The sequence below is a fragment of the Ranitomeya imitator genome, chromosome 3 (assembly GCF_032444005.1).
Source record: "Ranitomeya imitator isolate aRanImi1 chromosome 3, aRanImi1.pri, whole genome shotgun sequence".
Taxonomy (NCBI): Eukaryota; Metazoa; Chordata; class Amphibia; order Anura; family Dendrobatidae; genus Ranitomeya; species Ranitomeya imitator.
Genome location: NC_091284.1, coordinates 90,501,321 through 90,515,979, shown reverse-complemented (window position 1 = coordinate 90,515,979; position 14,659 = coordinate 90,501,321). Strand labels below are relative to the sequence as shown.

Genomic DNA, 14,659 nt, shown 5'->3' with positions numbered 1-14,659 from the left:
TATTTGCATATTAACCCTATATCTGCAGGTAATCAGTTATTTGTTTTGCTCATGACAAGATCCCTTTAAAGAAAAAAAAGTGACCAAACGTTGCCTTATTACATGTAATCATTAGTGATGAGCGAAAGTGCTTGGATAAGGTTATCCGAGCATGCTCATGTTCGAGTCTACGCGACTGTGTGTTTTTCGCGGCTGTTAGACAATCCCTGCATGTGTTGCGGCTGTTAGACAATCCCTGCATGTGTTGCGGCTGTTAGACAATCCCTGCATGTGTTCCGGCTGTTAGACAATCCCTGCGTGTGTTGCTGCTGTTAGACAATCCCTGCGTGTGTTGCTGCTGTTAGACAATCCCTGCATGTGTTGCGGCTGTTAGACAATCCCTGCATGTGTTGCGGCTGTTAGACAATCCCTGCATGTGTTGCGGCTGTTAGACAATCCCTGCATGTGTTGCGGCTGTTAGACAATCCCTGCATGTGTTGCGGCTGTCTAGACACTCTGTTAGCACATAAGCACGTTCGCTCTTCACTTATCGATTATACCTTTGTTCAGCAGGCTCTGGCCTCTGCGGCAGCAGCATCATGTTCTCCTGTTTGGCATGCATGATGGTGGCTTGTGGAGGCGAGATCGGCTCATATGGCTCATTCATGTGCCCTCTGTCCGGTGACTTTCCAGGTCTGTCGTAGAGAAAGCACTGGACTATGAGGCATCATATTTTCTACATTAACCCGCTCTGTCTCACACTCCCATTGCCGATTATATCACTAAGCTTTTTATGTATTCACAACATTGAGAGAGGTATATAAAAGCTTGTAGATCCTTGGTCACATACAAGTTCTTCTAAACTTCCAACATATAAAAAAATAGCCATGCATCTCTTTACCTTCCCCTGGGCTTTTCAGGCATGTTTTCCGGTGATACCCTAGAAGAAGGCCTCTGGTGATGCACTGGCGGTGCCTGCGATTCAGGACTGAACCTGCTGGTCTTGGATCGGATGGGTGCCGATGACGGGGCAGTGCTCTGGAATGTAGATGTCGGGGGCTGCTGAGAAGCCTGGTTGGTAGACTGGTTTCTGGCAAAGTCTTGGGTTATAATGTGCTAAAATAAAGGAGCAAACAGGTTAGAAATGTGTAAATTATATAAACACTAGAGCGGCGCTTTATTTGGAGAGATATAAGATCAAGATGGATTAGATACATTTTTCCAACCCCGAGCGAAGTGTATATATCCTGATCTTATTAATATTAGCTATTTCTACATAAACAATGACATTTCTCATCTGCCAAAAAACTAAAAAAAGAGAAAGACAGAATTTAAATTTAGTTGGTGCAAACTGATCGCACGTCCCAGTCCATGAACATGTCGCTGGACGGGACTCACCCAACTCTGATGGCCTCCTCTTTTAGTCCATCATCATTGTTACGGAGAGCTGCGGATGTCATCCGGTAAGGGGCAGGTCCCCGTCTCCCGTCCAGCAGATCATTGTTGTGGCCGATGGACTGTGGGACGTGCGGATCGATTCACTCCAACTCTTAAGTCACAAAACTTACACATATGTGATCAGCTAGGGTGATCAGTCTATGGGTCTGCGGCACATGCGTGGGTGCTGGCTGTTGGGGGGATGGAGGCTCCTGCTGCTGTCGGTAGCGATTTGCTTGCGTTTCATACTGTCGGCTGCTTTCAGCTGAATGATGCAGAAAGCACGTTGTAAAATTGTGACGTTTGTGCATTCTTATAAGGATCCACGTGTAGCAGCGCTGGACACTTACCTTCTGCTTGGTTTGCTTTAGGGACTTCCTGGGGGTACGATTCTTTTTCCTGCACCTGTACTGGGGAATTCGCTGGGCTGATAACTTCAATTGTGTCCCGGGGAGGCTCATAGCGATGGGAAGACACTAAAAAGTCACAGAAACAGAATTCCCAGTCACTCGCTCTATGGTTGATGGAGGCAGGTAGGACTTTACTCACACAACGCAGAATGGCGCAATCTATTGACTTAATCCTAAACAGAGAATTACTTACATAAATGAATAAAAACCACAGGACAAAATCTGCACTTACTGCTGCTGGAGGAGTCGGAGCTCTGCGAGCCTCGCTCACGGCCATCCTTATCAGAGGCAATCTGTTGGGTTATGATGACATCAATAAAATTGGCTGCTGTAATCGTGGTCTTTCCTCTCGTTCGGAGCTCCTCCATATGTTTCCTTTTGGTGTCTGCGGCTCTATCTTTTCCTGCTTCTGAATATACCGCTGGTGCTTGCTGGCTCTGGGATTTAGTACTAGAGAAACTCGATGAAGTGTACGGGCTCTGTACCAGTCTACGCTCGGACTCCATCTGCTGTTGCTCCATTGCCGCCCGTCTAGCTATATTTTCCTCAGATCGGGAGGATTCGTGCTTGCTGTCCTTTGGCTTGTTGACTTCCATCTGAGGTGCGGAGGCCGCTGCATCTACCAGAGCGGCCAGTGCATCAGCAGCGGTGCTGTACCGGGTAGCTGGAATTCCCTGGGTGATAGAGGGCCCTCCAGGATTCAGCGGCCTAGAGGAGGACAGAGGTTACAGGTTAGGACATTAAGTTTAATCTGAACCCTGGGCAAAGAATAAAAACGTCTTGAAAACCTCTAAGGATCTGTAATGGGGCATTGACGGAAGCTCTGTTAAGAAGTCCCCTTTTTACAGAAATCGTAGTGAAATGTTTTTGGTTTTTTTTAAAGCTGTAATCAGAGAAATACTTACATTATTCTCAGCTGAGCAGGGTCTAAAGGTGTAATGACACTTTTCCCATTAGCTCCATGTAAAATACTTGGTCTTTGTTGTATCAAGCTCTCCTGGGAACGGACTGATGGCGATGGTGAACGAACATACCCATGACTACCTGGCCTACCAGGCTGCTCGGTGACTGTAAAGATATTATGGTATTTCGTTAACGACATACACTGATTATTAATCGGTTATATACACTCCTCAACATTGAAACTGCTACACCAAGAAGGAGAAGTCGTCCAATTCAGGAAATCACAGGAATCAAAATATCTTGATTTATTCATTGTTTTATTTATCCAGTATGAGTGCCATGTGCAGATATCCCAGCATTTACACGCTTTGGCTCAATGAGATTATTAATGGTTGTCTGAGAAATGTTCTGTCACCCTGAATGCACTTGGTCAAATCATCAAGATCTGCTGCTGGCAGCGCACTTAGCAATTGCCGACCAATACTGTCCGAGGTATGTGCGTCAGGAGACTAGTCCAGACATGCTGTAGGACATGGTAGCACTTTTTAGCCACACAGACTACTCACAGTAGCAAGAGCATATAGCCTGGAGTTGTTGTGTTGACATACAACTCCTGGGGCATCGTATGTGACATCCAATTTCACTTGCAGAACAGAATGGATTACTACGCTCCATCCTTCTAATCGGATGATCCAGCCATGCAGACGTTTGCCTCTGTAAAGCTTTCTTTGTCATTCCAGTTTATTGCTGTTCCCCAACCACTGGAATAAGCAATGTTGAACAGTGGGGACATCTCGGCCTACGCACGTAGGGACCTACTGGAAAAGCAGGTTTTTTCAGTTTAAGTGTTCTGTCCATTTCCGTTTGCTATAACTGGCACATCAATGAACAGGAGGCATTGCCCAATCATCCTGCAAGATTTGATCCGATTTTTGAGGTTTCATATGGCTGAAAACATTTCTTTAAATCTGGCTTTTATGCCCGTCACCTGCTACAGACTGGACTTGCGGTGCTTGAAAATGTGATCATTTGCAGATGTTGGAGTCACCTGCTACTTTCTCAATTTTCAGCACCTTCTGGCTTGTCCTCCTTGGTGTTTCAACTTCAATGTTGAGATTAGATATTGAGGTTAAAGAAGACTATTCTCCTTTTTCTTTACAAGGCCAAATTATTGGGATTGTGTCTCTTCACAGAAGACAATAAGGGTACCGTCACACTATACGATTTACCTACGATCACGACCAGCGATACGACCTGGCCGTGATCGTAGGTAAATCGTAGTGTGGTCGCTGGGGAGCTGTCACACAGACAGCTCTCCAGCGACCAACGATGCCGAAGTCCCCGGTAACCAGGGTAAACATCGGGTTACTAAGCGCAGGACCGCGCTTAGTAACCCGATGTTTACCCTGGTTACCAGCGTAAAAAAAAACAAACAGCACATACTTACATTCCGGTGTCTGTCCCTTGCCGTCTGCTTCCCACACTCAGTGACTGCCGGCCGTAAAGTGAAAGCACAGCACAGCGGTGACGTCACCGCTGTGCTGTGCTTTCACTTTACGGCCGGCAGTCAGTGAGTGCGGGAAGCAGACGGCAAGGGACCTGACGGACACCGGAATGTAAGTATGTGCTGTTTGTTTGTTTTTACATTTACGCTGGTAACCAGGGTATACATCGGGTTAATAAGCGCGGCCCTGCGCTTAGTAACCCGATGTTTACCCTGGTTACAAGCGAACGCATCGCTAGATCGCATCGCTAGATCGGTGTCACACACACCGATCTAGCGATGAAAGCGGGAGATCCAGCGACGAAAGAAAGTTCCATACGATCTGCTACGACGTACGATTCTCAGCAGGATCCCTGATCGCTGCTGCGTGTCAGACACAGCGATATCGTAACGATATCGCTGGAACGTCACGAATCGTACAGTCGTAGCGATCGAAATGGCACTGTGTGACAGTACCCTAACTCCCACCCACTGGCCTTGGCCCCAGGCAGGACCTGTGATTTAGTAACTTTCTTCTGACTCCATGAAATCAACAAACTACTTGTACAACTCCCAGCAATAAATATATAGACCACATTTTTCAGATTATAAGATGCACTCCCCTCCCCCCCCCCCCCCCCCCCCAAATTTTGGGGAAAATGGGGGTGCGTCTTATGATGCGGATATACCTTACCGGCTGCCATGGAGCAGCGTCCCAGGGTCGCCGCTGGAGGCGGCAAGGGTGGAGTGTTGCTGCAGGCTGGGATGAGGGGTTGTGCGGAGTGCCGCTGCGGGGGCTCTGCCGTCATCTTGTGAAAGCCCAGAGCCCCCGCAGTTACATGGTTTCCTATGCAGTGGACTGGACTCTGGGAAAATGGCTGCTGGCCAGGGGCGGCGCATGCGCAGATGGAGATCTGGGCACCAAGATCTAGGGAAGTGAGATTTCAGCTCTGAGATCTCATCTCCCGAGATCTTAGTGCCGAAATCTCCATCTGCGCATGTGGCGCCCCCGGCAGCCATTTTCCCCAGAGTCCACCACACAGTAAACCATGTAAGTGCGGGGGCTCTGGGCTTTCACAAAATTTTGGCAGAACCCCCACAGCACCGAACACCCGCAGCTGCGTGCCGCACATCCAAACACCCCCTCATCCCAGCCTGTGGAAATGCTCCACTCTTGCCTCCTACAGCAGCGACCGTGGAACCCCGCTTCATCGCAGCCACCACCCCTGCTAAGCAATAAGACACATGGATTATAAGAAGCACCATCATTTTATTTTTTAAAAAAAAGGTGGTTTTTTTTTTCCTATTTTTCTCCCCAAACTTGGGGTGCGTCTTATAATCTGCAAAATACTGTATATATCTCACTTGCTGTAGTGGGCTGTATGACTTACTAGGCCGCAGGTAATGTTCACTTTGAGCGGAAGCTGCGGCAGCGATTCTTTCTCTCTCCCTTTCCCGCTCTCGTTCCCTTTCTCGCTCCCGCTCTCGCTGCTCTTTTTCTCGCTCCCGCTCTCTTTCACGTTCCCTCTCACGCTCAGCATTGGCAGAAGATGCAGCTGCTAGAGGTGAAGGATGCCCTGGAAAACACAACAAATAATGTCAGACGCCAGAAAATGAGTCGAAGTGGAGAGATCACAGTCAAAGACAAAAAAGGGGCAATGTATATTTAGCAAATAAAAAATGACAAACCTGGAGACATGGAAGCTGGATTATACGGTCTTGGAGGAAAAGCTAGTTGTGTTCCTGGTATATAAGTAATTCTGTCCATTGGTGGTGTACTAGTTCCTCCAGGATGGGGGACCAGGATAGTGGGTGGCATGTTGGTCAAATCAATAATTCCTGTTCAAAGTAAAGAGTACTCCGTAAATAACAAGACTCATTGGGTTGTGAGTGTATACAGAAGGGACAGGATCCAGGACATAAGTGGACTTACCTCGGGCTCCTGGATATGGAATAGCTAGCCCCTGGTCTCTTGGAGAAAGCCCCCGACCAACATCTGGTCTTAAATTGACTTGCATTTGCTGGGAAGTGATGTAGTCATTGAGGATTGTCTGCCGCGTGTTCTCCATTGCATAGAGCTGGTACTGACTCGGATAGCCAGGAGTGGGAGACAGCTGTCTCTGAAACAAGTAAGCTGCAGCAGCTGGTCAGAGAAATATGGCAAAAGTTCAGGGTTAAATATCTTTTTTTATTTTATTCGAAAAGCGGAACAAACATTGTAAGCTTTCATTTTAACAATAGAATAATTCATTAAAAGGAGGAGTTTTTTTTTAGTTTTGGAAAAACTTTCTCCCAACTGCAGTTTATTTACAAAACAAACAAACTGGGCTTTACTCACCCTCCCCAGGCCCATCAACAAGTCTACGCTGATCGTCCTGGTGTCAACAACGCTGCAGCCAATTGGTGGTCTCGCCGATTTCGTGCCACCCATGCTGTCACCACTGAGCTCACTGACTGGCTGCAGCGCTGTTGGTGGAATGTCAGTGCTGCAGACACTGGCAGCAGCGGTAGGATCTAAGTGTTGGGCCCGGGGATGTTGGGTAAAGCTTTGGTTTTTTTTATGTTTTTTTTAAAACAACAAACATACATACTGCTGCCAAAAGACAGGGTTTCCGGAATTGGAAAACCCCTTTGACTCCCATGCCATTATTATAGTTTTATCGACAGTACTGCTGATTACATACCAGGATCCAGAGCTCTGTGGAACTGGATAGGGTCAAGGTGAGGCGGCAGATGAGCTCTGTAGACTTCCCCAGGGGCAGGCCCGCGAAGGTGAGGGTCGAAGGGACTGTGAGCAGCAGACGGATCTACACCCGGGACTGGCGACTTCACCACAATGTTTTCTCTCTGTGTAGGGGTTAATGTGCTTTTTCTCTCATGACTGGAAGACTTCCCTGGAGTCAGTCCACCTGAAAACACATGCAGTACAGTAAGGAACCTGGCCCTGCATTTTTTGGCCACCTACAACTTTTTCATGATGCCTAAATCCCAACCCATTTATTTTAAAAGTCCGTTAAAAAAAAAAAATCAATATGCCATTTACATTCCCATATCATCAATCGTCTGTAGCAAAAATCAGGTGTGGTCTTGTTAAGAAAGCATTCTGCAGGAAAAAGGTCAGAAGGAGCTTTTATTTTTAACCGGGCCATATCTATAATATAATGGTGGGAGCGTATTCTGTCCGAAGCCTTTATAGACTGCGCAAGCGCCGGCGCAGTCTGGACCCCACAGAGTGACGCTCCCGGGAGATCGCGGTATGCGTTATCACTGAACGCACACCGCAATCTCCAACAGAGAAGCAGGGAGCGCCAGGAGGGTGAGTATCGGCTATATTCACCTGTCCTCCGTTCCACCGCTGCGCGCCGCCATCTTCCCGGTCCTCGGCCTGTGACCTTCAGTTCAGAGGGCGTGATGACGCGCTTAATGCGCGCCGGTGCTGCCCTCTGACTGAATGGTGGAATGGGGCCAGGTGAATATAGTAAGTGCTGGGGGGCCTGAGCTGGCGGCGATACCGGCACCTGACCCCCACAGCGCGCCGGTGTCCCCGCCTGCTCAGGCCCCCCAGCACTCGGCGCCCAGCGACCATAGGTGAGTATGTTTTTTTTTTTTTTTTTTTATATATATTGCAGCAGCATACGGGGGCATATAGAATGGAGCATGTTAAGGGGGCCATCAACCATAATGGAGCAGTGTACGGGGGCATATAGAATGGAGCATGTTTAGGGGGCCATCAACCATAATGGAGCAGTGTACGGGGGCATATAGAATGGAGCATGTTAAGGGGGCCATCAACCATAATGGAGCAGTGTACGGGGCCATATAGAATGGAGCATGTTAAGGGGGCCATCAACCATAATGGAGCAGTGTACGGGGGCATAGAGTATGGAGCATCTTATGGGGCCATAAACCATAATGGAGCAGTGTAAGGGGGCATATAGTATGGAGCATCTTATGGGGGCCATAAACCTTTATGGAACAGCGTACGGGGCATATATTATGGAGCATCTTATGGGGGCCATAAACCATAATGGAGCAGTGTACGGGACCTATACTATGGAGCATCTTATGGAGGCCATAAACCATAATGGAGCAGTGTACGGGGGGCATATACAATGGAGCATCTTATGGGGCCATAAACCATAATGGAGCAGTGTACGGGGGCATATACCATGGAGCATCTTATGGGGGCCATAAACCTTTATGGAACAGCGTACGGGGCATACACTATGGAGCATCTTATGGGGGCCATAAACCTTTATGGAGCAGTGTACGGGGGCATATACTATGGAGCATCTTATGGGGGCCATCAACCTTTATGGAGCAGTGTACGGGGCATATACTATGGAGCATTTTATGGGGGCCATAAACCTTTATGGAGCAGCGTATGGGGCATATGGATGGGAGCAGCAAATTAAAGAACGGGGGCGCAGGATGGGAGCAGCACATGACAGAATAGGTCATCACATGACAGAACGGGGGTGCAGGATGGGAACAGCACATGACAGAACGGGTGCGCAGGATGGGAGCAGCACATGACAGAATGGGGGCGCAGGATGGGAGCAGCACATGACAGAACGGGGGCGCAGGATGGCAGCAGCACATGACAGAACGGGGGCGCAGGATGGGAGCAGCAAATGACAGGGTGGGGACGCAGGATGGGTGCAGCACATGACAGGATGGGGACGCAGGATGGGTGCAGCACATGACAGGATGGGGACGCAGGATGGGTGCAGCAAATGACAGGATGGGGACGCAGGATGGGTGCAGCACATGACAGGATGGGGACGCAGGATGGGAGCAGCACATGACAGGATGGGGACGCAGGATGGAGCAGCACATGACAGGATGGGGACGCAGGATGGAGCAGCACATACCAGGATGGAGACCATATACCAATATAAATGCTCGCCACCCAGGCGTAGAACGGGTTCAATAGCTAGTCTATAATATAACGGTGGGAGCGTCACTCTGTCCGAAGCCTTTATAGAATGCGCAAGCGCGATGCACCTGCGCAGCCAGGACCCCACAGACAGAGTGACGCAGCCGGGGACCCGCACAACAACTTCCTTATCCTCCCCCAATATACCGGCCATGGGGGCTCCGTGCTCCCCTGCATACCCGCAACATACCGGTCATGGGGGGCTCCTCACACCCCTGTATCCCTCCCAATATAGCGGCCATGGGGGCTCCCTGCTCTGCAGCTCCAGGACCTTCGATGATGTCACCACCATGTGACGAGTGTGGGCGGAGTCAGCCCTCCGCTGTGCTGGCTTCAAAGGTGCTGTATCTTATATAGCCACACTCAGGCTGTAAGTATAGCCGCCCTCAGGCAGCACAGGCAGGCACGCTCCGCACAGCCGCCCTCAGGCAGCACAGGCAGGCACGCTCCGCACAGCCGTCCTCAGGCAGCACAGGCAGGCACGCTCTGCACAGCCGCCCTCAGGCAGCACAGGCAGGCACGCTCCGCACAGCCGCCCTCAGGCAGCACAGGCAGGTACGCTCCGCACAGCTGCCCTCAGGCAGGCACGCTCCGCACAGCCGCCCTCAGGCAGCACAGGCAGGCACGCGCCGCACTCAGGCGGCACAGCTGCACTCAGGCGGCACAGGCGCACTCAGGCGGCACAGGCGCACTCAGGCGGCACAGGCGCACTCAGGCGGCACAGGCGCACTCAGGCAATACAGGAACGTTCAGTATAGCTGCACTCAGACAGTACAGCCATGCTCAGTACAGCCGCACTCAAGCAGTGCAGGCATGCTCATTATAGCCGCACTCACGCAGCACAACCGCACTCAGGCAGTAGAGCAGGAGAGAGAGAGATGGGAGCAGAACATGACGGAATGGGGGCGCAGGATGGGAGCAGAACATGACGGAATGGGGGCGCAGGATGGGAGCAGCACATGACAGAATGGGGGTGCAGGATGGGTGCAGCACATGACAGAATGGGGGCGCAGGATGGGTGCAGCACATGACAGAATGGGGGCGCAGGATGGGAGCAGCACATGACAGGATGAGGCGCAGGATGAGAGCAGCACATTACAGAATGGGGGTGCAGGGTGGGAGCAGCACATGACAGAATGGAGGCACCGGGTGGGAGCAGCACATGACATGACAGGATGGGGTCCAGGATGGGACCACCACATGACAGAATGGGGGCGCAGGATGGGAGCACTACATGACAGGATGGGGGTGCTGGATGGTAGCACATGACAGGATGAGGGCACCAGAAGAGTAGCACATGACAAGATGGAGGTGCAAAAAACAGGATGAGGGTGCAGGATGGGGGCTGCACATGACAGGAAGGGGGCGCATGACGGGAGCAGCACATACCAGGATGGAGACCATATACCAATATAAATGCTCGCCACCCGGGCGTAGAACGGGTTTAATAGCTAGTACAATAATATCAGTCAGTCTTTGCAATTGATCGGCTGACAAACATCTTTCCTGACTCCCCAAAACACAGGAAAGCTCAGTTCAGCCATCTACAAGCTGAGCAAAAGTATCGGCTGTTGATCTTCAGCAGGTCAGATCCTTCTCTTCCCTGCCATCATTTGGCGGGGAATATTTGGGAAGCTCCCATACATATTGGGTCGGCCGATCACAAATTGGCAGGTTCGGACAACTTTTATCTAATGTGTATTGGGGGCTTTATGATTAGTAGAGGTTCCTAAGGTTGGACTTCCATCAATCTGCAAATGACTAGAAACATCAGGGCTTAGATGAAAACGGTCTCTGTATGAAGGAAAATTACTACGCTACAGTACTGGAACATACATTCATTCACCATTAAAAGAAATGTCACTGACACCAGGTTTTGACAGATTTCTCAAGTCATACTGAAGTCCTACCTTCTGATGAACGTGCCATGGGTGAACTTCTGGACATGGGGCTGGGATAGTTCACTGGGGTCCTTCTAGCGTTAGCATCCTCATATATGCCAGGGCTCAACTGAGACTTTGTGGCTTCGTGAAGAGTTGAACGGAGAACTGAGGTACCAGAACGTGCCCGGATTGCATCGGATGTTTTAGGGTCTTCATATTTTGGGCGTTCTACCACTTTCAAATTTTCTGGCATCATTTCCATCTGTGGCATCCCACGTGGAAGCCTACTTGGACCCATGATCAAGGACTTGACATTATGCTTAATGGTGGACTGACTAGACGCACCTTCATGTTTTATAGGTGTGCCCTGTTCACAATAAACCATTAAAAAATAATAATAATTATAAACAAACACCAACACATAACAGCCTGCCTAATGCAAACTGAGCATGAACCATACCTGGGATATCGAACCTTCTATAATCGTCCGAGAAATCTCTGGGGTTTTGCGACTTTCTTGACCCAGGAGGTCCTGTCTAGGAATTTCATGAATGGAGCGTCCCATTTCTTTGATTGTAGTAACACCATCGTAAGGTTTGCCTTTGGTGATGGCTCCTTCAAATGATCGTATTGGTGGGCTTTCACGTTTTATCTGCTTAGCGTACTTCAACCCTTCTTCAAAGTTCTCAGATGCTGCCCTTGGGGTACCTAAATGCCGATTTATGAGAAATTTGGCTGCTAAATTACAAGCCTTAAATTGTGGGATATGAGCGATCAATATTTGAAATCATATGAAACGGTCTGTAATCACACGTCTACAGCGTTTCATCTGACAACTACCTTGCATGATGGAGCCAGACATCACTGGCCTCTCCTTGAGATCTGGATGGGAGCTGCCTTTAGGAAGAGTACGACATATTAATCCTGAAAACAAAAATGAAAAGGAAACCGGTTATGACGCATGCGTATATAGTAATGAATAAAACATTCTGGTTTATCACATGGCATTTCTATCTGCATAGACCAGTCTTGATGAAAAAGGTTCTTTTAGAAAAAGCCATGGTGTGAAGTTTTCCATCCCTGCAACCACCACCTGTCACACTTCGCACTTGTTTTATATAGTGCTCTTACTTCCCTGCAGTATGGACCCTTCGTTCCAATACTTCACACTCTAACGTTAGTTTCCAGAATCTATTATACAATTTATCCCTCTTTGTTCTGCTGTAAATCCCATGATGCATGACCAGTATCATCTCTGCCTGTATGGAGGACTCTGTGGTTATCTTTCCCACTGTATTCTTCGAAGTGACCTAAGTATATGGAGCTGTAGAATCATCATCAGTAAATGTGATAAAATGTTCTGTCTTCCCCCTTCCTCCCCACATGAATGTAGCTACATTGCATGCATTGACATCATACAGGAAGCTCTGGTGCCTGAGATGGTAACGTCTCCATCTCCCCACAGAGATCATAACACTAGGAGGTAATTCTCAGTAAGGTCACCATGACACCACATGACCGGACTGAAGAGACATATACTATGAGTTTCCAGATATAAAGCAACAGAGTAAGGTAATTCTAACAGAATTACAGCTATTGGGGGGCTAGTAACAATACATTAAAGAAACAAAAAAATCACTGGAGCGGTACATTAAAGGGATACAGACATTTCAGTTTCTTGGTTTAAAAAGGAAAGTATTTTAGCTTATTGTTATATTTAATATCAGAATTTAATATTTTTAAACATTTTTCGCAAAATGACAAATTATCAAACCCATTTCATGTCATCTGCTTTCATTTTATGGATAGTAATAACAATGCCAATTACCTTCCATCGGTGCCGATACAGCGGATTCTCTCACTGCCAAGTTCTGCTTTATATTTCCTTCCATAACGTCATAGGTTCTCTTCAGCGTCACCTCTGGAGCACTCCTGGGACTCCGAGTACCATCTCGTAGATTCTTAATGGCCGCTGAAATCAAGTTGTAGGTCACAGGCTTTATTCTGTCATCCTAGCTTATATACATATGCATAGATTGTGTCACTGCCTTAAAGTAATTTAAAGACATCAGAGAAATACCTTTTCGATTCTAGCAAATTAAATATTAAAGCGATTTTTGGTTTCAGAACAAACTGTGTATTACTCACCCTCCCCGGGTCCATCTCTCTTCCAATGCTCACATCATCAGCGCTGCGACCAATAGATGAGCTCAGCTGCTCTGCCCTAGTATACGGCTGAGCTTTCTGATTGGCTGTAGCGCTGTCTACGTTATGTTAGCGCTGCAGACAATGTGAGCAGTAATGGAGTCTCAATACTTGACCCGGGGATGGAAAGTAAAGCATAGGGGGTTTTTTTCGTTTGTTTTTTTAAACTTAACTGCAGCTGGGGGACAGGCACAGATACGTTTGGCGAGGGAAATACTATTCTAACGCTTTAGTTTGTACCTTTGGTTAAAATTAGTTGCAGTCTGCAATCTCCACTCATTCATTGACACCCGGATCTCCAAGCTGCTCCTAGTTTCGCACTTCTCTCCAGTGAGGGGTGTCCTTCCCAGTAACACGTGCCGAATGTGAGCGGTGTGTGTCCACAATGCTACTGCCTGCACTAGTGTGTCAGCACAGCTTCATTCCTGGAGCGATTTCCCCATCATGTGCTTTCCTGCCTCTCTACAGTCCGTTTTCTTTGCCCTAGCTGATGTTTTTCCTCCTCTCCACTCTCTGATCTGCCATGTATCAAACCTCTGCACCCCATTGCTATATACTGAGAGTGGAGGGTGCAGAAATAATGAAAGGCAATATACTTACAGTCATAGGACACTATGTGTCCGCTCTTTCCCTCATAAATGACGTGGCCTTTAGTGGCGGACTCCTCTCTACATTTCTCGGCACTGCTGATCTCTTCGGTGGCCAGACGTGTGATTGTGGTCTTCAGCAGGACATCGGCAGCAATACCAGATTGTGACAACGCTGGAGTACCCTAAGACCACAGTAATGGAGACTTACTGTCACAGGAGAAATCCAGGCTACACAAAAACAGGTCACTGAAATACTAAATGGCCTCAATAATTTACTAAATGTGCAATTTCCAGATCTAACTTCCCATCTCCGACAACACATGACACATAACAGTATAGCAGACAGGAATACACTGATTACAGCACATCTGCAGACCTTCATTGTGCGTACAGGGGGTCCCAGCTCCAGATTCTAATCCTAATATCTAAATGACCTGCAATAATTGTAAAAGAAATGTCTAACTACTGCCAGCAGGCACTAGGGGGCGCTGTACTAACAATGACGTTTAAGAGGCACTCCCAGCAAAAGTTTTCTACCTCTTAAAGGGAATCTGTCAACAGCTTCTTGCTATGAAATCTGAGGTCAGCATGAGGTAGGGGTTAAAACACAGATTTCAATTATGTGTCACTTATCAAGCGGTGTGATGTTGTCTACTTAAAATTACAGTTTTATCACCTCGGGATTATAATTTTTTTGAACTACAGCAGTGCATGCTAGTAAGACTCCTGTGATAAGCAGCTTACTATCTGTAAAATATATATATGTACACACACAGACAGATGTGGGCAGGGTTAGCTGTGGTGTGGTTAACTTTCTCAGCTCTGCTGCA

At 48.1% G+C, this 14,659-nt stretch overlaps 1 protein-coding gene across 7 annotated transcripts in view; it reads right to left on the bottom strand.

Annotated features, from left to right (window-relative positions):
- Positions 1 to 14,659, bottom strand: part of NCOR1 (nuclear receptor corepressor 1) — a 197,346-nt gene that overhangs the window by 23,415 nt on the left and 159,272 nt on the right. For all 7 annotated transcript variants that reach the window (XM_069761106.1, XM_069761111.1, XM_069761107.1 and 4 more), the window contains 15 exons: positions 13,840 to 14,011; positions 12,863 to 13,006; positions 11,875 to 11,958; positions 11,495 to 11,742; positions 11,062 to 11,401; positions 6,897 to 7,121; positions 6,146 to 6,355; positions 5,902 to 6,051; positions 5,604 to 5,789; positions 2,732 to 2,894; positions 2,059 to 2,534; positions 1,767 to 1,892; positions 1,548 to 1,681; positions 881 to 1,095; positions 540 to 674 (listed from right to left, as the gene is read on the bottom strand). In XM_069761106.1, coding sequence (XP_069617207.1) covers positions 540 to 674; positions 881 to 1,095; positions 1,548 to 1,681; positions 1,767 to 1,892; positions 2,059 to 2,534; positions 2,732 to 2,894; positions 5,604 to 5,789; positions 5,902 to 6,051; positions 6,146 to 6,355; positions 6,897 to 7,121; positions 11,062 to 11,401; positions 11,495 to 11,742; positions 11,875 to 11,958; positions 12,863 to 13,006; positions 13,840 to 14,011 — 3,008 coding nt within the window. The remainder of the gene's footprint in view (positions 1 to 539; positions 675 to 880; positions 1,096 to 1,547; positions 1,682 to 1,766; positions 1,893 to 2,058; positions 2,535 to 2,731; positions 2,895 to 5,603; positions 5,790 to 5,901; positions 6,052 to 6,145; positions 6,356 to 6,896; positions 7,122 to 11,061; positions 11,402 to 11,494; positions 11,743 to 11,874; positions 11,959 to 12,862; positions 13,007 to 13,839; positions 14,012 to 14,659) is intronic.